Raw genomic sequence first — 22,978 nt, 5'->3', positions numbered from 1 at the left:
CCTGTACTTACTATTCAGAACCTCATTAGACTCAAGCACCATCATCCTTCCAGGCTGAATCCCTCTGAGGTATACTGTTTTTAGACACTCAAAGGTGAAACTTTCATTAGATATGAAAAAGAAGCCTGGAGACAGAAGGGATATCTCTTCTTTCCTCTCTACAAAGTTTCAGGGTTTCCAAGCTATCATCTTTAGGTTCTTATCATGATACTTCTCAATATTTTTGCTTACTTTTTTTTTTTTTTGGCTTGTTTTGCTTTGCTTTTTTAGCAATGGAACCCATTTGGTGATGACCCTTACAGGAGTGTTAAGAACAGACAAAGCCCAGAGGCTCCGGTGCTCTGGATGGTCCCCTCCTCCAGCCTGGGACCCCTCAGAGCACAGCCTGAAAATCACAGCCTTCTGGCATTCTGAAGAAAATGCATAGACACAGCAGTGTTGAAGAGCTGTAAATACTGCCTTTCCTGGTGGCTCAGACGGTAAAGATCGGAGAAGGAAATGGCAACCCACCCCAGTGTTCTTGCCTGGAGAATCCCAGGGACTGCAGAGCCTGATGGGCTGCCGTCGGTGGGGTCGCACAGAGTCAGACACGACTGAAGTGACTCAGCAGCAGCAGATGGTAAAAAATCTACCTGCGAGGCAGGAGACCCAGTTTTGAGCCCTGGGTAGGAGATGGCAACCCACTGCAGTGTTCTTGTCTGAAGAATTCCATGGCAGAGGAGCCTGGCGGGCTACAGTCCGTGGGGTGGCAAAAGAGTCGGACATGACTTGATTAACGTAAGTTGCCAAGTTTTTGTGAATCTGCCTCAAATTGACAGGATGTAAGTGAGCATTTCATGCTATGAGTCAAGAAAAACAAAGGTTTACATCTTCACGCACTGTTTTGATAGACAGAAATTCTTATTTAAACAATGTGAGTGAATTTCTGATTCCATAGATATGTATAAAATATTAATCTCAGCAAGATTCACTCATCTGAAACAAGAGGCTAAGTTCCAAGCTGTGGTACTGAGGGTTTTTATCAGATTTCTAACTTTCCAAAGCATGTTATTTTCCCTCCTAAAAACTTTTCTCTCCTTCTGCTTTTTTTTTTTTTTTTTTGTAATGTAGAAAGGATTAACAGAGACCATTATCCACAACATCCCAACCAGAGACAGGCCCTGTTAACATTTTGGCAAAGTTCTTTGAATCAGCCCACTTTCTGCATCCATTGCTGTCTTTGTTCAGTCGCTATGTCCAGCTCTTTGCAAATTCGTGGCAGAATGCTAGGCTTCCGTGTCCTTCACTATCTCCCTGAGTTTGCTCAAACTCATGTCTGTTGAGTCGGTGAGGCCATCCAACCATCTCATCTGCTTTCATCCCCTTCTCCTCCTGCCTTCAAGCTTGCCCAGCATCAGGGTCTTTTCCAATGAGTCAGTTCTTTGCATCAGGGGGCCATGGTACTGGGGTTTCAGCTTCAGCGCCAGCAGTTCCAGGAAATATTCAGGCCTGACTTCCTTTTAGATTCACTGGTTCGATCTCCTTGATGAGATCCCATGATCCTTGCTATCCAAGGGACTCTCGAGAGTCTTCTCCAGCATCACAGTTGGAAAGTACCCATTATTCTCTTTGTTTCTCACGTGGTGCAGGGGAGTAAACAGGGCAAACGCAAACTGCACTCATTTAGTGGGTGAAGTGCTCTCTCACAGCAAGCAGATCTGGCCCTGGAAGAAGTCACAGAGGAACACATGCGTTTCCCATTTTTAATTTTCCTGATCAGGACTGCCTGTGGCCCTCACTCCAGACAAAACCGTGATCCTCCCACGGGCTTCCTAAAGCGATGACGTGGATTACCTGCAGTCATCCATGCAGTTGGCACCAGAACCAGGGAGACAACCCAAGTGGACCTGTTCCCGGCAGCACATCCCTCCACCACAGCCACCAGGCTGAACCTCCACACACTCCCTCTGCTTCCCAGAACCGTCTGGAGAAGGAGCAAACTTGCAAAGTTCACAGACAGCCCTCGTGAAGAGTCGCTCAATGGTAGAAAACTAAAGGGAAGTGGTAAAGTGGAGGGAAATGCAAACATGAAGCTGCAAGAAACAGTGAGCAGAAAACATCCTGTGACGCTCTGGCAAGGAGAGGAAGAGAGCTAACAAAGACGGAAAGTCACACGAACACAGAGTGATCAAGTCCACGGCAGTAAAAATTCATTATGAACAAACCTCAGTGAAAAACAAACTCCCAGAGGAGCTAATTACATGAGATGCTCTGGCAGTGACTCAGGCAGCAGGCATTCATTCACAGCCACCCCAGGGACATGCAAGTCACCACATCCCAGAGCTAACGGGCTGCCTCAGTGCCCGCCTCCTCCCAAACAATAAGCTTCCATCAGGTTAGCATTCTCTCAAGCCTGTCAATTGTAACCCAGTTTGTGTTAGGAGACGAGTTGGCACATTGTATAAAGGTCAAGTGGAAAACTGTCCCTTCTGCTACATCACTGTCATCAACTGATAAAGGTCATCCCACCCAATACACTGCCGTGACGGAAAATAACTTTGTTTGTCTACTGTGAAATATTCAAGAGTCCCTCTGCTCTAGGCTTTCTGGTTTCTCTCTGCTCTAGGAAGCTACTAAATTTGTCACTCCAAGGTATTTCAGCTACTACTATGACAAAATCTTATTTGCAAACAAATTTAAATAGAAAAACACAAAGACAGTAAGTTTAAAACGTTATCTACGTAGACTCATAATATCTAAATATTTAATTGTGATTTTAATTACAGTAACTGACATTCATTCAGTGCTATATATAACCCATATATTTAGTCTATACCGTATCATTTAGGTCTCAAAACAACTCTATTATCCCATTTTACAGATGGGAAAACAGCAGCTTGCAAGGATTAGGTAATCTGTCCAAGTTCATACAGCTGGGAAGTGGCAGAACTTGACTTTGTGACCTGAAAGGCACTAATAGTTTATGATTCAATTGTTAGTAGAATTGTCAACTATTAATAACATGATAATAGTGATCATCATCATTTATTGATAAGATGTATCTTAAACATTCACTAGCTCATCCAACAACCATTTCTTGAGAGTCTACCTTGACCAGGCATGATGCTAGGTGCGGAGGACAAAGGCTGAAATTAGGGAGACTCTGCCTCTCCCAGAAGGCAGCTTACAGTTCAGCCAAGGCCACAGCAAACAGCTATATTAACACATGCTGTACATGAGGCTGGGGAAACCTACAGAGCACTCAACAGAAGGGACCCTGAAACCAAGTCATGATGGCTCGTAGGATCTAAGATGGAAAGGGAGCAGTGCATGCAGGCAAAGGCGAAGTGCCATGTGGGAAAGGCAGCCACCTCCAGGGACCGTGAAGGGCTGAAGAGGGGGTCACATGGGGGAAAGGAGTGGCAAGAAATGAAATCAGCAGGCCTGACAGTGGACAGGGCGAGAAGGTGTTGCTATAGACCAAGTTTAACATTTATCCTGAGGATGTTAACCATGGACAGTGGTGAAAGAGAAGGTGGTCCCCCAGGCAGTGGAGAAGGGCAGCTGGCAGTCGTGAGAGCCGAATTGGAGGAGAGTGGGAATGGAAGCGGGGACCCTGGAGAGACCAGTGCATGAGAACAGGCAAACCCTGATAGATCTAAGGACAGAAGAAAGATATTCAGGAGATGAAATCCAAGCGACGCAGTGGCTCAGTGTCTAGGGAAAGGGGAGGATCTAGCACGACCCCCAGTTTTTCTAGCCTGACTTGCCATTCAGTGCAGGAGGAAATGCAGTCAGAGAAGCTGGGTTGAGACCTAACAGAGCCCAGGACTCGATCCTGCCAGGGTGGGATGGCAGGGAAAGTGCCGTCTTTGGGTCTTAGGCCGGACATTCCACACAGTTACACTGGAGCGGGAAGATGTCACAAATTGGCCAGTTTCTTATTATTTCAGAGACATTTGACTGCCCAAAAACAAACATACAATGAAAACAATTCTCAGGCTAGGACCAGTGGGCAGATGAAACTGGGAGGTGGCAGAATTATCTGATGAATGTGCTGAGAGAACACAACAGAAAGTTGTTCAGTTTCTGGGCTTGGAGACTAGATGGCTGAGGTCGTCTCTCTCTTCACTGATGAACTTTACAACCCACTCAGTTCTTGTTCCAAATGCATGCCTTGCCGCCTTGATTCACTTGGTCTGCCTTCCTCCTTGACAAACAGGACAAAAAGGCCAAAGCAGGACCCACACCAGTGACTCAGTCAGGCAGAGGCAGCAGTGAGGGCTGCTTAAAAACCTTGTCAAGACTCCAGATTGTTTTGACCAGCAACCACTGCCAAAGCAGAAGCGAACAACTCTTTCCATAACTTTCCACCCGCAACCAAGGAGATCTCCTTTCCTTCTCCAGAGCATCTGCCTCCATCCAACTGAAGACCTGGGTAAATCTCCAAGCATTTATATACCATAAAGGTTTTTGTACCCAAATCTTACAGAAAGCTTATGCAAATTTTCCTAGATAACTTTTCTTCAGTGGGCCATAATTAGTCTCCCAAAGACAATTCCAGCTCCAGAGCAGCTACACCATGCTTCCAGTCCTCATGGGTTTGGGAGCTGGAGCCATGGGCAGAGAGAACAGCAGACGATGTCCGCAGAGCTTGTGAAAACGGAAGGGAATAGCCAGTCATTTTCCCCTGGTGTGTCTCTGTCATCTACAATATGCTACTGGTATGCTTACTGTCAATTTCTTTATTAGAGGGGATGCAAGATTTAAGTAAGTGTCTGGACAGTTTATTAAAAAAAAAAAAAAAGAGTATCTGTCCAGTGACACACCACCCCATGCAAGAAGCCCCGTGAAGGAGCAGGGGCACTGTACCGTTGCCGTTATGCAGAAGAAATGGACGCCATGTCTAAAGTGAGCATGTTAAATGGATTAGATCATCATCTTGGACCTGCATCTTCACTCTCTCTGCCCACAAGGGTACAGGTCACAAGACAGCAGAGACCCACAGAAAACTGACCAGAACAGAGGACCAATCTCTCGTTGATCTCTTCTTTGTCCTTGTCTTTAGTCCTCCATTTATGTCTCATTTTCTTCCTTTTTCATGTTTTTTCCAACTACCCTCAAAACCAGGGAAACCAATTCTTTCAAGCCCAAGCAGTCTTTCAACTTCATTTTCGCAATGTCATCCAATGTCATTCAACAGAAAATGAGGCAGAGAACAAGAAACTCAAGGTCATGAAATTTAGACCGCAGAGAAGAAAAGTAGTTTGCCAGGAAAATGTGAAGAGCAGTCAGACTCTAAATGCCTCATTATAATCTGCATGTTTTAGTATATATTGCTTTACCTCATTTCCAAAATTTTGCAGCTTGAAAGAAATCAGGTTATGTGCAAATAAGCTGCTTATTGCCAAATAGAAAATAAGAAGCCAAACCATTCTATCTTATTTTCTGCCTGCTATCGATGCTAAGTGCTGGCAAAGAGATGATTCAGAAGCAGCCCCACTCTGCACTGCGTTTTCTAACCTGTGGTACCCAGGGATGTGGGATAAGGGTGAGGAGTGGGCAGGGAAAGGAGAACAAGCAATCCATCAATATCTGTGCACCAGGCACCTCACACACACCATTATCATGGTTAACCTTCCAGCCACACGGCACCACAGGGATTATTATCCCCAGTTTATCCAGGAGCGAACTGGTGCTCAAGGACAGATGACAAGATGAAAGGACACTGTCACACTGACCCTAGGTCGCCTCACCCAATCCTGGGAGTGTGCACTCTGCATGCTGAGCTGGTTACCAAACACTTCACAGCTCCTAGTAGGTAAATTACACCTCAACTGAAAATATACAGAATTAAAACTAAATATGTAAATAAACACTGGGTGAATTTTTCACAGCTCCTAAAGGTGTTTTTAACTACAGACTCCCCCAGGTTGAATAAGAGTAAATTATTTCTAATTGTCATCTTTCTCTCTCCTTTTGACTCCCCCCTTTTATCCTCCTGGCCACCTCTGTCTCCTTCCTCCCTCTTCTCTTCTCTGTATAACTCCATGAACATCTCTGAGCAGTCCAGTTGTGGAGCGCACATAAGGAAGTGATTACTGGCTAGCTTGTTCTCTCCTCTATTGATTCCACCTCATCTCATTCGGGTCATCTCTAACTCCTTCCTCCCTTTTCTCTTCTCCATGTAACTCTGTGAATCTCTCCGGGTTTCCCTCACTGTGGAGAAACTTATCATCTTTAACCTGGATCTTTTATCAACGGTGCTATATAGAAGGAGAAGTCTTGAGACTACTGTAAAAATAAGACTGAAAACCAGAAGCAGGAGGCTTAAGTCCAAATCCTGAGAACATCAGAGAACTCCTGACTTCAGGGAACATTAATTGACAGGAGCTTATCAAATGCCTCCATACCTACCCTGAAACCAAGCACCACCCAAGGGCCAACAAGTTCCAGAGCAAGATATACCATGCAAATTCTCCAGCAACACAGGAACACAGCCCTGAGCTTCAATATACAGGCTGCCCAAAGTCACTCCAAACCCACTGACATCTCATAACTCATTACTGGACACTTCATTGCACTCCAGAGAGAAGAAACCCAGCTCCACCCACCAGAACACCGACACAAGCTTCCCTAACCCACGTAGAAATAGGAGAGTTGATTCTGCCAATTGATTTCAACCATCCTTCAATTCAGTGACAGGAGATGTGGGCCAATCAGCACCATATTATATACATGTACATAACAACCTGCTGATGGACTGACTTTATGAGATGAACTCACAAAGCCGCCCAAGAGGCTACCACAGTCAGAGACAAATCAAAGATTACCTTGCTTCCTTGGGGGGACTAGGACAAACGTCTCTGGAAAATCTCTAATAAGAGGCAATTTTCAATCCAATCTGTGAGAGCAGGTTTGGGGAGGGACTGTGTGTAATCCACCACACTCCCCACCATCCTGCAGTGCTTGGACACCTAAATGAATGGACTCTGGAGAGTGTTTTCATCCTAATCTTCTTGAATATTGTTAACATCCGTCATTTTGAAATTCACATGTTGCTCTCATTATTATTTTTTAATTTTTATTTTTACTTTATTTTACTTTACAATACTGTATCGGTTTTGCCATACATTGACATGAATCCACCATGGGTATACATGTGTTCCCAAACATGGACCCCCCCCCCACCTCCCTCCCCATAACATCTCTCTGGGTCATCCCCGTGCACCAGCCCCAAGCATGCTGTATCCTGCATCGGCCGGAGACTGGTGATTCTAATTTAACTTTTATTTTATATTGGAGTATATTTGATTTACAATGTTGTATTAGTTTCACTAGACAGCAAAGTGACTCAGTTATACATATACATGGATCCATTCTTTTTTAGATTCTTTTCCAACATAGGTTATTACAGAGTTGATTTTTTATCAGCCATTCTTCTCACAATAGACGATCTCACCTCATCACAGACACAAGTAAACACATTTTTCTACCTGCCGTACCTTTAGCTGCAGTAATTGGTCCCCCAAAAGTCATCACCTGATGCAAGCTCTCCGTGAAAGCTTTCATACTGGAGCCAAGAAGAGAGGTTCCTTTTTCTTCCCACCCTCCCCAGTACTTATTATTCATAGACTTTTTGGTGATGGCCATTCTGACCAGTGTGAGGTGGTACCTCATTGTAAATGAACTTATTTACAAAACAAAGACAGACTTGCAGACATAAAAAAAAACAATCTTACAGTTACCAAAGGGGAAATGTGGGGTGAGGATAAATGAGGAGTTTGGGATTAATAGATGCAGACTACTATATATAAAATCAACAAGAATGATCTAGTGCACAGCATGGGGAAATGTACTTAATGTCTTACAATAACCTAAAATGGAAAATATTCTGAAAAAGAATATATATAAATATATACAACTGAATCACTTTGCTGTGTGCAGCAAAGTAACACAGCATTGAAAGTCAACTATACTTCAATTTTAAAATTTTTTTAAAAGATGATAGAACTCCCTTCAGCTTCCTCTCTCCCTCTCTTCCAATGCCCCTTCTCTCTCCCCCCTACATTAAACATCACACTGCGAGTAATTCAAGCAGCCTCATGAGCTGCAGACCCTGCTGAGACCCAGTTTACAGCCAGCACCACTGCCCAATGTCAAATCGAGCATGACCGTGTGTCCCAGTTAATGTCAAATGGAGTGAAGAAGGGCTTTCTCTCCTGAGATTTCCCCAAGTTATAGAATTTTTTAGCAAAATAATTGTTGTTATTTTCATAAGCCACTAAACTTGGAGTTGTTTGTTACACAGCAGCAGGTAACCAGGAACAGATTTTGGTGCCACGTTGGTGCTGCCATAACAAAGAATCAAACATGTGGTCATAGATATGGGGCTGCGGAGCTGCACGGAAGCTGGAAGAGCCCTAAGGAGAAGTATGATTGATCTTGAAGAGGCTATTGGTAAGGAAGTAAAGAAAGAAAAATGTTAGTGGAAGCTGGAAGGCTATTTAGCAATATTTTTATTTGAAAACTTTCAACTTCTAGGTTTTGAAGTCAAACTTCCAAGGGACTACCGGAATTGCTTCTCTATCCCCATAGTACAATGTGAGAGAAGAGAATAAGCCAAAGAAATAACTGTTACTATAAAGGAACCAGGATGTATAGGGCTTGAAATTCAAATTATTTCTTATTCCTAGCTTCTCCAGACAACAAATGATGCTAAGATTTAGAAACAGCTTCCAGGCAAAGAATCAAATTCAGAGTTCTGCCAGGAAAATACGGTCAAAAGATGAGGCCAAGGCTATATACTGTAAAGTCCTTTTTAAGATCCCAGAAAGATTTAAGGGTCATCACCAACCCTTTCAAACAGTCGAACAGCCCCTTCAGACTCTGAAGAGTGTTAACCCCTGCCCCTCCAAGCCTTACAGGAAGCCTGAGAAAAGAGGCTTCTCTTGAAGAGACTTGTGGATATAGCTTTTGTCTGATGGAGCAGGTTATAAATGGATTCACATAAAACCCAAAACGTTTTAAAAAGAATTATGCCAAGCTGAAAAATTAAAGAGAAAGTACAAACTGAAGAAAAGGCATCTGGATCCCCAAACCTGTATGAGTGGAAAGCAGGCTATACACTCAGACTACTTCTTATGGAAAAGGAAGCATGGTTCAGAGTGTAGAACCGAGAGCCCAGAGGTCAGAGACATAGAAAATAATTCCTAGGCAGTAGGGCTAAATCTTAATCAAGGAACAGACAACAGGTGGACTTCAGAATTGCTCAGCACCAGTCGCTGCTGCAGGCCTCCCACTTACCCCTTTTGAACAAGTATCTTTAGCAGTTACCCTATCCGTCCCACCATCATAGGCTGGGTTTGTAGGGGTTGATTCCCTCATAGCTCAGTTGGCAAAGAACCTGCCTGCAACACAGGAGACTCAGATTTGATTCATGGGTTGGGAAGATTCCCCTGGAGAAGGAAATGGCAACTCACTCCAGTATTCTTGCCGGGGAAATCCCACAGGCAGAGAAGGCTGGTAGGCAATAGTCCATGAGGTCCCAAGAGTCAGACACAACTTAGCGACTAAAACTGACCAACAGCCTGCTCGTTAGTGCACAGGTGTTCAGATCATCCAGAGAAACCGTAACCCAGACGCTGTGTTCAAGAAATCACCCCTGAGAAGCCTCCTCGGCGCCTGCATCTGAGTTAGATGTGGAAACGGGGACATCAAGTCTGAGCCTGATGCCTTAACATATGAGAGCTTTAAGGGGTCTTGAGAGAGAATGAGTATGTTTCACACATGGAGAAAATGTGAAAGCATCTGAGAAGAGAGGGCTGTCTGTTGTGGTTTAACAAGATGCCCGCAAATTCTTTAGACCTTCCTCCCATCAACAGATGGAGTCTACTGACTCTGTGCTTGAGGAGGGGGTCACACTTGGTGATCTACTTTTAAGGAATAGAATGCAGCAGTAGTAGCAGTAGTACCACTACCTGATTTCCAAGGTTAATCCCTAATAAGTGATTGTTTTTGCCTATCTCTCTCCCTCAGGATGCCATCACCATATGAGGAAGCCAAGCAGTCACATGGAAAGGCTACAGATAAGTGCTCCAGCCATGGCCCCCGTCAGGCACCAGCAGACAGCACCAGCCACCAGACACGCGACTGAGCATGGTCCCCTCCTCTAGCCTTCAAACTGCCCAGTGAATGCCTAGAGCAGAGATGAGCTCTACCCATTTTGCCCTGACCAGTTGTAGGTTCATGAGGAAGGTAAGTTTTGTCACCATTTTTCTTAAACAGTTTTATTGAGTGTGATCTACATACCATACAATTCACCTATTTAAAGTGTACAATTCAACCAGTTTTGGTACATTACTTTTTTAAATTGTAGAAGGTATGGCAACCCACTCCAGTATTCTTGCCTGGAGAATTCCATGGACAGACAGAGCCTGGCAGGCTATATATAGTCCATAGGATCACAGAGTTGGACAGAGCTGAAGCCACTTAGCATGCACGCATATATATATATTTAACAAAATGTGCCATTTTAACCACTGTTAAGTATACAAATTCCAGGGAGTAAGTGTGCCTCCCTTTTACAGGAGGGCTTCCCAGGTGGCTCAGTGGTAAAGAACCTGCCTGCCAATGCAGGAGACACAGGAGATGCGGGTTCGATCGCTGCGTTGGGAAGACCCCCTGGAGGAGGAACTGGCAACCCATTCCAGTATTCTTGCCTGGAAAATTCCATGGACAGAGGAGCCTGGCAGGGTTGCGAAAGGTCCATGGGGTTGCAAAAGAGTTGGACATGGCCGAGCATGCATGCACGCGTTATTTTAGAGCCAGCCGTGTTTCAGCCTACCGCAATAGCAACCAGGTGAAACAAGTGGTTTGAGAGAACAAGTCAACCCACAGACAGAAAAGTGAGCGTCTTGACCCCCTCGACCCCCTGACCCCAGACTCCCATCAGTAAGTCCTCTTCTCTTCCAGCACTAGTTTAAGTTGATTCTTTTCCTCTTGAAAGTAGACAGTCCTCGTGCCAAAAAAAAAAAAAATATCAATTCTAATGTTAACTGAAATTTTACCTACTTGTATAATTATTGCTTACCTCAAATAAGCTCAGAGAAAACATTCCTTGAGGGGAGGTCACCTCTCACACATGTGTTGGTTTACCACAGCCTGGTAAGCCTGACAAATATTCCTCAAATAGCTGTTCATATGAAAGAGTGAGGTACGGTATGATGTACTGGCTTAAGAGCCAGGCTCTGCTCCTAACTGCGGCATTTTGGACAAAACAAGATGCCCGTGACAGCCAGCTTCATCTGCAGACAGGGAAAGGAGTAGTCAACCCATTTACTCAAAGTCACAAAAGTCTGCCTTTTTTTTTTTTTTTACTTTTCTATCAAATGTCTACACATGACCACAGAATGGTCCAACAAGTATCCACCTTTGTGCAGATGCCTGGATGTGTTCAGTACTCAGCTCTGCTCTGAGCCCATTAGGCCTCTCATTATGGGTTTAATTGTGCGCCCCAAATCCTATCCTCCAAGACTTCAGAATGCGGCTGTATTTAGAGACAGAGTCTTTAAAGGGTTGTTACATAAAATGAAGTCCTTCGGGTGCACCTTAATCCAACAAGACTGGCGTCCTTAGAAGAGAAAGATTAGGACACAGACATGAGGACCCAGGCAGAAGACGGCGTCTACACCCTCAGGAGCGCTCAGGAGCAGCCAACCCTGCTGGCAGCTTGACCTTGGACTTTCAGCCAGAACTACGAGAAATCAGTGGCTCGTGTTTAAGCCACCCAGTCTTGTCGTGCTTTGCTATAGCAGCCTGAGGAATTAGCACATTCCTCCTATTAAAGGAAAGTCATCCATTTGTGCTTAAAACAGAGAGAGGTTGGACCTGAAATGGCTGTAGTGGGAAGATTCAGTCCTGTTCCGGCTTTTGCCCCTGGTCACAGACACATCCCTTCTAGGTGTGTTTACTACTTCGCAGTCTGCAGACAGAGGGGAAATGCCCCTTGAAAACAAATGAAATTTCTATTTCACTTGAAAAGGTAAAGTTGCTGACGTTTCTATAGTCTGGAATGCCTATCAAGGGGAGTGAGTCTCAGGCAGATGCACAAAGAGATCAAGACACGTTTACTGTCACTGTACTGTAGTACTGTTACTACACAACCACCTACTAATACCAGTTTTAAAAGCGCTACACTAGTTACAACAACCAGGACATGGACGCAATCTAGATGTCCGTCAGCAGCTTAATGGATAAGTAAGCTGCGGTACATATACACAAAGGAATATTACTCGGCTATAAAAAGGGACACATTTCAGTCAGTTCTAAAGAGGTGGATGAAACTGGAGCCTATTATACAGAGTGAAGTAAGTCAGAAAGAGAAACACCAATACTGTATATTACACACATAGAGAATTTAGAAAGATGGCAATGACGGTCCTACATGCAGGGCCCCAAAAGAGACACAGATGTAAAGAACAGACTTTTGGACTGACTATGTGGGAGGAGGCAAGGGTGGGGTGTTTTGAGAGAACAGCATTGAAAATGAATATTATCATGTGTAAAACATATGACCAGGGCAAGTTTGATGGATGAAGCCAGGCACTCACAGTCAGTGCTCTGGGACAAGCTGGAAGGATGGGGTGGGGAGGGAGGTGGGAGGAGGCTTCAGGATGGGGGACACATGTGCACCCTGGCTGATTCAGGTCAATGTATGGCAAAAACTATCACAATATTGTAAAGTAATTATCCCTCAATTACAATAAATAAATTATTTTTTTTAAGACCTACTGACCCAAAATATAAAATAAAAAGTGCTGCAGTTCAGCGGGTAGGAAAGTGTGACCAAGTTCCAACTAATCAGGGAGAAGAGCTGGGGGGAAAAAAAGATTTTTTTGTTTGTCTTGGTGTTTTGTACTCAAAAGCATATAAAAACTTGGAGCTGTCAGGTTCCATCATGAGTAATGGCTGTGGCCACACCTCATGTGGTCCTTGAAGGGCAGGCCAATTTCCTCACAATCAGGGAAGCAAAGCAGAAGCCATCTGGGAACCCGTGACGTGGCCATGAAGAGGGACATTCACTCCCATGAGCTTCTACCCCCAGAGTGACGGCGGAGGCAGGAGGTTAATATTCCACGCTTAACACCAAGACACCCAGCTGGAACGTGGGGGAGAAAAGGCATCATGCTGAAATGTATGTTTTAATCTGCTACAAATGAAAGGGATGCATATCCTATGCAGACAAAGGTCTGTGCACAAAGCTCCAATCCCAAGTAGGTGTTACACAGCTGACTATGCCCTCAGCACACTGAAAAACGCCAGCACACAAACCTGCCAAAAAACACAGTGATGCTGAAAGCCGCCATCAGCTGAGATCTCTGCCCTTAGTTCACAAATCAGAAACTCGTCTATAACCAGGACAAGAACCTGAGACAATGTAATCAAGAGAAGCGAATGGCATTTTACATATATTCTTTTTCTGCAGCATTTGTCTATATGCATCACTTATCTCCCAATTTTTCAGTTTTTACCTAAAATAGGAGGCAGACACAGGAGCTTCCACTCTTGTGAGAATGATGCTAAAGATTAACACTGAATCAATGCAAGTGCTCAGTTCCTAACAGCCTAATGTTTTTAGATAAGATCATGGGCCATTTTCCTGATGCATCCCCAGCATGAAGCCCTCATTTGCTCCTCCCTCAGCGGTCACATAAATGAGTTGCCAGAATCCACAATCTTCCTAGCTGGGTTTTGTCCCCACAACTGCTACAAAGCTGTTTTTCACATTGGGATGCAAGATGCTCTGGATCCTGCCAGGTCGGAGCACATGCTGGTCCTCTCTGAGCAGCACCCAGGGCCTCGCCCAAGAAAGGGGTTGGTGACAGTGCCTCCTGGGAACTGGCCAAGATCCCAGCTGATGGTGACTTGGCTGGTTCGTGTGCTGGCATTTTTCATGAGTGCAAAGGCTGCAATCTCCTGATGGCTCAGCCATAAAGAATCCACCTGCCAATACATGAGACACAAGAGATGTGGGTTCAATCCCTTGGTCAGGAAGATCCCTTGAAGCAGGAAATGGCATCCTGCTCCAGTATTCTTGCCTAAAAAGTTCCATGGACAGAGGAGCTTGGCCAGCATGGGGTGGCAAAGAGTTGGACACAACTGAGCAACTGAGCTCAAAGCACGCAAGGATGCAGTCAGTCGAGTAACACCTACTTGAGATTTGAGCTTTTGTTTTTGTGCTTTTTAATGGAAGCCTCACTATCCCAGGACCAGGGGAGACACTCAAGGGCCACAGGGGGTGAGCCCTCTGCATAACGGGTCAGAAGGATGCTGTTTCCAGGCTGGGGTGCAGGGAGAGGAGGCAAGGGTGTGGGCAGGGGGCTGCAGACAGAAGCTGCACCCACATTCACACGGGGGTTCCGGGTGCATGCTAAGTTGCTTCAGTCGTGTGACTCTGTGTGACCCTGTGGACTGTAGCCCACCAGTCTCTGTCCATGGGATTCTCCAGGCAAGAATACTGGAGTGGACTGCCATGCTCTCCACCAGGGGATCTTCCTGACCCAGGGAAAACCTGCATCTCTTGAGAAGCCCTGGGGTTCAGTGTAGCTCTTTCCAAGGCAGAGCATGAAACAGCACAGGCTGCCAAGAATCACATTTTTGTTCTGGGGTAGCCAGGATGGGGTCCACCTCCCGTTGACTCTGCTGTCCTATGGATATAAAAAAATGACCAGATTCTACTCAGTCTTGTTTTTTGCTTTCTAGACTCAAATGAAATACAGTGAAAAGGAACCCGTGGGTTTTCACTGTGTTCAGTCACATTTGTAGTCCCAAGACAAGAATGCATTAGATTCCAGAAGCCATGGGTGGATGTTTAGAGTGGGCCCCTGGGAAAGAAATGGCTGTCAGCTTGGATGATCTGCACACTATCACCAAGGATCCACTGTGGATGGAGGAAGCTTGCTAAGGAAAGAACTCAGGAAAAAAGAAGATGACTGCAGTTTAGACAAGAGCTGGCCATTTTCATGGTTTCATGTTTGGCCTCTGCTTGGATCACCTTTCTCTGAATGCCTCACATTTTATTGTGCTAGAATTTTGTCGCAGTGACTACTGGTTGAGACACAAGGAGAGAGAAAGGAATTCAGTGCTGGCCACTCTCCACTGCAAGAAAGAAAGTCTAGGCAAGCAGGAAAGCCAGCTTGCTCCATGGCACAGCAATGTGGGCCACTGAAGAGCTGAAGTCACCACCTCACGGCCTCCTCGTGGATGTGTGATGTAGTCACCCATGGACACGCATGGCCAGAGGATGTTAGAGGCCACAAATCCACACAGCAACCACTAGGGCAGTAACCATGTCAAACACCACGGTCCACACTCTCCTTTTCTGCCTCCCAGCATGTCGCAGACCCGGGCCTCTCACCCCTAGTCCCTGGATGGCAGGCTCTCCCCCGTGGGACTCCCAGGTCTCAGCCTCGCCCCTCAGCTGACATAGCACAAGCGGTCAAGTGAGGAAACCAAGGAGTACATGGAGTCTCTACGAGAGAGACCCCAAGAAAATACCAAACAGCAACCTCTTTTTCACCTCAGTCCTCCCAGCTTTCTGCAAGAATATGAGAATATAGCAACCTTCCTTCCCTAGCGAGGGAGAGATGTCATTAGAGATCTGAGAAGGTTCCTCACTGGGCATCACAGGTGAAGCTTCAGCACGTTAATGAGATAACAAAACATGGACCTTTCTATTCTGCGCTCATGGCTCATTTCCCTGGAACACAAAGTTGTCATTACAAATGAAACTAGAAAGAAAGAGAGAAAAGCAAAAACACAAAACAAAACAAAGGGGGATAAGATCACCCTCCACGTGCTCCTGGCAAGCCTTGTGGACATCAGCAGACCCGCTCCCTAGAGACAGTGCACAGCAGCAGAGCAGCTCCTCTCAGAACAAGGAGAGAGTCCACACAAAGACTAAAGACTGAGTGGCAAGGACATCTCAGCAACCCTGAGAATGTTTATTAGTAACTCTGGATGAACTATCATAGGTGAGAAAGGAAGCTTTATTCAGCTCTTGTGTCAACACATTTCATGACCACAACTCTCCACCTCAACTTCCCTAATTACTTGGCAATTAGTTTCAGTTCAGTTCAATTCAGTTCAGTTCAGTTGCTCAGTCATATCTGACCCTTTGTGACCACATGGACTGCAGCTCGCCAGGTCTCCCTGTCCATCACAAACTCCCAGAGTTCACTCAGACTCATGCCCATTGAGTCAGTGATGTCATCCAACCATCTCATCCTCTGTCTTCCCCTTCTCCTCCTGCCTTCAATCTTTCTCAGCATCAGGGTCTTTTCAAATGAGTCAGTTCTTCACATCAGGTGGCCAAAGGATTGGAGTTTCAGCTTCAACATCAGTCCTTCCAATGAATATTCAGGACTGATTTCCTTTAGGATAGATTGGTTGGATCTCCTTGCAGTCCAAGGGACTCTCAAGAGTCTTCTCCAACACCACAGTTCAAAAGCATCAATTTTTCGGCGCTCAGCTTTCTTTACAGTCCAACTCTCACATCCATACATGACTACTGGAAAAACCATAGCTTTGACTAGACAGACCTTTGTTGGCAAAGTAATGTCTCTGCTTCTTAATATGTTGTCTAGGTTGGTCATAACTTTTCTTCCAAGGAGTAAGCGTCTTTTAATTTCATGGCTGCAGTCACCATCTACAATGATTTTGGAGCCCCCCAAAATAAAGTCTGACACTGTTTCCACTGTTTCCCCATATATTTGCCATGAAGTGATGGGACCAGATGCCATGATCTTAGTTTTCTGAATGGCAAGTAGTTTATGACAACTTATTCAGCACCTGCTATGTGCCAGTCCATGCTCTGGGCCCTGCAGAGATCCATTTCAGATGCCATGTGCTATGTGCTAAGGGCTTCCCAGGTGGCGCTAGTGGTAAAGAAAAGTGAAAGTAAAAGTCCCTCAGTCGTGTCGGACTCTGCGACTCCATGGACTGTAGTCCGTGGAATTCTCCAGGCCGGAATACTGGAGTGGGTAGCCTTTCCCTTCTCCAGGGGCAATTCTTTACCATCTGAGCCACCAGGGGAGAGCCCACCTGCCAGTGCAGAAGACCATGAGAAACAGGCTCGATCCCTGGGTCAGGACGCTCCCCTGGAGGAGGGCATGGCAACCCACTCCAGTATTCTGGCCTGGAGAATCCCAGGGACAGAGGAGCCTGGCAGGCTGCAGCCCATAGGGTGACAAAGGTGACAAAGAGTCGGACACAACTGAAGTAACTTAGCACACACACACACACACACACACACACACACACACACACACAGGGTCTTCCCTGGTGCCTCAGCTGGTAAAGGGCCTGCCTGCAGTGAGGGAGACCAAGGTTCAATCTCTGGGTTGGGAAGATCCTCTGGAGAAGAAAATGGCAACCCACTTCAGTATTCTTGCCTGGAGAATTCCATGGACAGAGGGGCCTGGTGGGTTACTGTCCACGGGGTCACAAAGAATCAGACATGACTGAATGTACTTCACAGCCACACACACAACAAACACACACAAGCTAAGTGGCTTCAGGCACATCCAACTCTTTGCAATCCCATGGACTGTAGCCTGCCAATGTCCTCTGTCCATGGGATTCTCCAGGCAAGAATACCAGAGTGAGTTGCCATACCCTCCTCCAGGGCATCTTCCTGACCCAGGGATCGAACCCCCATCTCCTGCGTTGTAGGCAGATTGTCTACCACTGAGCAACGAAGGAAGCCCTTAGATAAGAGAGCTGGTTTCAAATCTCCTTTCAAGGCAATCAGACTCTGGGATGGCGGCTCGTAAGCAATGGTGGCTCTTCCAGTTCTTTGCCCTTCCAGTATATCCTACTCACCCCTCAGGGCCCAGTCATCTTCACCAGGAGGGACATGGCCCATGGACTGAGCCTCACTGGCTAGACTCAGCTGCCGCTGTACCACAGGCCTGATTTTCCAAGGAAGAAAGTCCTACACCGTGTTTTCCCGGGCATCAGCACGCACCTCAATCACCTGGAAGGCTTGAGGATACACAGAATGCTGGCCTACCCCCAAACATCTCCTTCGGGGGACAGCGACATACAAACAAGGAAACTAAACAGGCAGAAACACTGAATAAAGTCACCTTTATTCTTTCAGCCTCCCTGTGAGGTGTGTCCTATTCAACTTCTCCCCTGCAGTGTTTCAGAGACATTTGGAGAAAGGACTAAAGAAGTAAGACCTTCACTTAATGAAGCCCATTGAGAGCACTGCATCCAGAAAAGTTGAGGTTTTTCTTGATCAGAAAAAGAGGGTGTGGTTTTTCACCTGTGTCTGAAGCTTTGTGTGTTACAGAGAGAGCTGTGTTGTCAAAGGAACCAAGGCACAGCCCTTGGAAGAGAAAATAAAACCTGTGCCATAGTGGGAGTGTCAAAACCTAGGTGTCTCCCACTGACAAAAGTCCCCAGGGACACCTGGGTCTGGGAATAGCTCATCTGCTCCTCTTTCACATACATCATCCTCCGCCAGGCATCATTCTGAAATCAAAATGTCCCGTCAAAGTGGAGTGGCAGAGTTTAAAGAGCTCCATCCCCAAATTCCTCTCCTTCCTCCCAAAGCCAGTGGTGAACAAGGACACCAGACAGCATCAGCTCTGCTCCGTGTGTTTCCTAGAATAGGATTTGCACCCTCCTTTTGGGAGTCACTTGCCCCATTCCTGTAGCACCCAAGTTCCTAATGGTCAGTGATGTACTCTCTGGGAAACCAGAATATGGCCCCATGAGGTTGAAGACCAAGCCTCAGAGCTAACCAGCTTCCAGAGGAGCCTTAAATCTAAAACATCTCCAGGCCAATCCTCGCTGTGCTAAGCTTGGTTATCACCAGCATAGTTCTGAAGTTCATCAGTGCCTGGTGGAACAAGAAGTCCTCTAAGGCCCTCTCTTATCCCCAAGACCCAGCAGAAATGAGTGTGAGATCTTGCAATTGGTACCCAGGTCCTTAAGATCCTTCCCAATCCAAACAGACCTGCAACTTTTCTTTGACATAGTCAACCCAGTGTCCACTTGGCAGCCATGATACCTTCGTCCACTTTGGCCTGACTCCTATTTGGGTGCCTCACTCTGGTTTGGGTTTTTTTGCTTCTGAACAACTCTTCCATCTTCATGTCATGACTTCTTTCAAGCCATCTACACGGGAATTCAATACATCCGAGCCCACTCATAGAGACTGGCGTCATCTCTTAAGCTCATTCCAACTCCTACACCTGGTCCCCAAGCATGTGAAGTCAGAAAGCTCCACAAGGGCTCATACTCACAGGAATCCCAAGGCCAGAAACTGTATTCTCTTACTCCCCTATCCCTGCCACAGTGCTGGCCACATAGTAGGTGTTCACCAGTGTTTTTTGATGAGTCAATAAAGTATAGCTACATCACAAATTGGAGCTTCCCTGAGTGGCTCAATGATAAAGAGTCCACTGGCCAGCGCAGGAGATGTGGGTTCAGTCCCTGGGTCAGGAAGATCCTCTGGAGAGGGCATGGCAACCCACTCCAGTATTCTTGCCTGGAGAATCCCATGGACAGAGGAGCCTGGTGGGCTACGGTCCATGGGATTGCTAAGAGTCAGACACAACTTAGCAAGTAAACATCAACAACAACATCACACCTTAGACAGGTAGATGATGACTTAATATAACTCTTATTGTGCAAGTACTCAGAGTGCTTCTGGAAAATCAATAAGGTTATACCTATGACCCAAAGGATTATTCCTCCCAAACTGCTTTGAAATTCAGAAAACAACAGTGCTGTAAAATAGTCAACTGTTACTGAGTGCAGGTGATCAGGGAACAGATTACACAATTCATTTGCAGTGTGGAGGATACAGGTGAATAAGGAGGGAAAGCGAAATTGCACGTTATGGGAAGAGAAGAAAGAATCAATAAACAAAGCAAAACTCACCCTTATCATAATCATCATCTTCAATCGCTTTATCTTGAAGTTTCTGAAGCTTTAATCTTAAGGATTTTACCTATGTTGGTTTGAAAGGCAAAAAAATGAAAAATGAATTACAATCTTGTTCACACAAACTAATTTTGTTACAGTTAAGAACACTTAGAAACTATTTTGAAGCTGAACCACACTATTCTCCTTTAAAAAAAGAACCACAAATGTACATTTTTCCAATGCCATATGCATTCATTTCTCAAAAAAAAGTTACATAAAGAAAAAGCGTAATTTGAGCATAAAACCAAAAAAAGAGTTGGAATGTCATTTTTAAACAAAAACATCACATTGTACCCTTATCTGTGTGAAAAATGCATAATAAAAGGAATACAGATTTCCTGACCTGACCAAGTGTCTTCTGTTCAAAAGCATCATATTAAATTTATGAAAATAAACACACCAACATTAGAGCAGAAACCAGGAAAAGAAAGCAATGAACTTCAACTCAGCAGGCTGTCCTGAGGGCTGGGTGAGAATGAAAGACTTCATCAAAGAAGTCCTAAGGATCTTTCCATTATAGAAATGGGCACCGTCTTACTTAATCCACGTGTGGACTCAAGGATGGGCTTCCCCAGTGGCGCAGCAGTAAAGAATCTGCCTGCCACGCAGGAGCTGCAGGAGACGTGGGTTCGATCCCTGGGTCGAGAAGATCCCCTGGAGAAGGAAATGGCAACCCACCGCAGTATTCCTACTTGGAGAATCTCATGGACAGAGGAGACTGGAGGGCTACGGTCCATGGAGTCACAAAGAGTCAGACTTAGCAACTGAGCATGAGAACGAGATTCATCAATCCCATCACTTGTCTGAGAATTACCAACACATTCATTTCTCATTATTTCTCGTCTCAACAGGAAGCTCTGGGGTTTTCTGCAGGGACATTCTTGGTCCATCGATAAATGGATTTAATCTTGCTCCCTGGAAACCAGCTTCTTGCCATCCTTTGCCAGTTTACACCTGCCTCTCCTTCCACACCTCTTTCAGGAGTCGCCCCCTCCAGTCCACGTTAGATGTCCTGCTTCTCTACTGACAACCTCACCTGTGCTCATGATCTAAACCATTTTGCAAATATTCACTCTTAAGTGTCAGGCACTGTTTGAGGGGTTACAGATACAGCACAAAATTCTTAGCCCTCTAGCCTTATCCATTTTGTGTAAGAAGACAAAAATAAACATAATAAGTAAGTTTTACAAGGCCTTAGAAAAGGATTAGTGCTAGGACAGTGGAAAAAAAAGCAGAACCATGTAAGGGGGGTCAGGAAGGCTGGTAGACAGTTGGGTTGCAATTTTAAGTAATATCTCATTGAGAAGATGATATATGAGCAAAGATATATGAGTGGTAGGGCTTCCCTGGTGGCTCAGTGGTAAAGAACCCGCCTGCCAATGCAGGAGACACGGGTTCGATCCCTGGGTCGGGAAAATCCCCTGGAGAAGGAAATGGCAACCCACTCCAGTACTCTTGCCTGGAGAATCCCAACCCTGAGGCTGTCTGGGAGACACATGTTCCAGCAGAAGGCAGAACTGCCACAGAGGCTGCAGGCAGCAACTCCCCAGGCACTGTAGAGTTAACAGGAGCCAGCCGTGCCTAAAGAGTCTTGGTTAAAGGGGGAAAGTGTAGCAGAGGAGGTCAGAAAGGTCATGAGGAACATGGGATGATGACATTTAAGAGTTCTGATTTCTGGGACTTCTCTGCCAGTCCAGTGGTTAAAACTTAGCCTTCCACTGTCAAGGGCACAGGTTCGACTCCTGGTCAGATAACTAAGACCCCACATGCTGCTTGGGTGTGGTCAAAATAAGTTCTGATTCCACTCTGGAGGGCTTGGGAAACTACTTGGGGACTCTGAATAACAGAATTCATGATTCAATATATGTCTGACGTTTCCTCCTGACAGCTGTGGGTAAGGGCAGAAGTCAGGCGGCCAGGGAGGAGGGCATGGAAATAACCCAGGAAGGAGATAGTGGTAGCCTGGATTCTAGCAGGAGCAGTGAAGATGGGGAGGAGTGATGTGATTGTGGACATACCGAGAAGACAGTTGGGGGAAGACAGAACCACCAGATTTCACCAACAGATCCTGTGTTGGGAGGACAAAGCCAGGAGGATGCCAAGCTTTTGGTGTGAGCCACAGAAGGATGGAGCTGCAAGTTTCTTAGTACCTATCACACCAGGCAACAGCTATTGCTGTGTGATGTGTGGGGTGTGGTGCCATGTGGTATGGTGTGGTGTGGTAGGGGTGGTGTAGCGTGGTGTCATGTGGTGTGGTGTTGTGTCATGTGGTAAGGTGTGGTGTGGTACGCTGTGGTATGGTGTGAGTAGTGTGGTGTGGTGTGGTGTGGTGTGTCGTGTGGTGTGGTATGGTGTGGTATGGTGTGAGTGGTGTGGTGTGGTATGAGTAGTGTGGTGTGGCGTGGTGTGGTGTGGGTGGTGTAGTGTGAGTGGTGTGGTGTGATGTCATGTGGTGTGGTGTGGTGTGGGTGGTGTGAGTGGTGTGGTGTGTTATGGGTGGTGTTGTGTGGTGTGGGTGGTGTCAAGTGTGGTGGGGTGTTGTGTGGTATGGTATGGGTGATGTCGTGTGGTGTGGTGTGGTGTCATGTGGTGTGGTGTTGTGTGGTGTGGTGGTGTGTGGTGTGGTGGTGTGTGGTATGGTATGGGTGATGTCATGTGGTGTGGTGGGGTGTCGTGTGGTGTGGTGGGGTGGGGTGTTGTGTGGTGTGGTGTGGTGGGGTGTTGTGTGGTGTGGTGGGGTGGGGTATTGTGTGGTATGATGTCATGTGGTGTGGTGTGGTGGAGTGGGATGTTGTGTGGTGTGGTGGGGTGGGGTGTTGTGTGGTATGGTGTGGTGTGGTGGGGTGTTGTATGGTGTGGGTGGTGGTGGTATGGGTTGTGGGGTGTTGTGTGCTGTGGTGTGGTGTGGTGTTGTGTGGTGTGGTGTGGTGTGGTTGGTGTCATGTGGTGTGGTGTGGTGTGATGTGGTATTGTGTGGTGTGGTATCGTGTGGTATAGC

General features: G+C 46.0%; 1 protein-coding gene across 10 annotated transcripts in view; it reads right to left on the bottom strand.

The window, feature by feature from the left end:
• DISC1 (DISC1 scaffold protein) overlaps positions 1-22,978 on the bottom strand; it is a 488,958-nt gene that overhangs the window by 315,171 nt on the left and 150,809 nt on the right. For all 10 annotated transcript variants that reach the window (XR_011253159.1, XR_011253160.1, XM_069572613.1 and 7 more), the window contains one exon: positions 19,936-20,005. Coding sequence is in view for 8 of the 10 variants with exons in the window: in XM_069572613.1 (XP_069428714.1) it covers positions 19,936-20,005 (70 nt within the window). In the remaining 2 variants the exon portion in view is untranslated. The remainder of the gene's footprint in view (positions 1-19,935; positions 20,006-22,978) is intronic.

The sequence above is a fragment of the Ovis canadensis genome, chromosome 25 (assembly GCF_042477335.2).
Source record: "Ovis canadensis isolate MfBH-ARS-UI-01 breed Bighorn chromosome 25, ARS-UI_OviCan_v2, whole genome shotgun sequence".
NCBI lineage: Eukaryota > Metazoa > Chordata > Mammalia > Artiodactyla > Bovidae > Ovis > Ovis canadensis.
The sequence above is the reverse complement of the archived record's forward strand: the minus strand, read 5'-3'. Positions and strand labels throughout refer to the sequence as shown.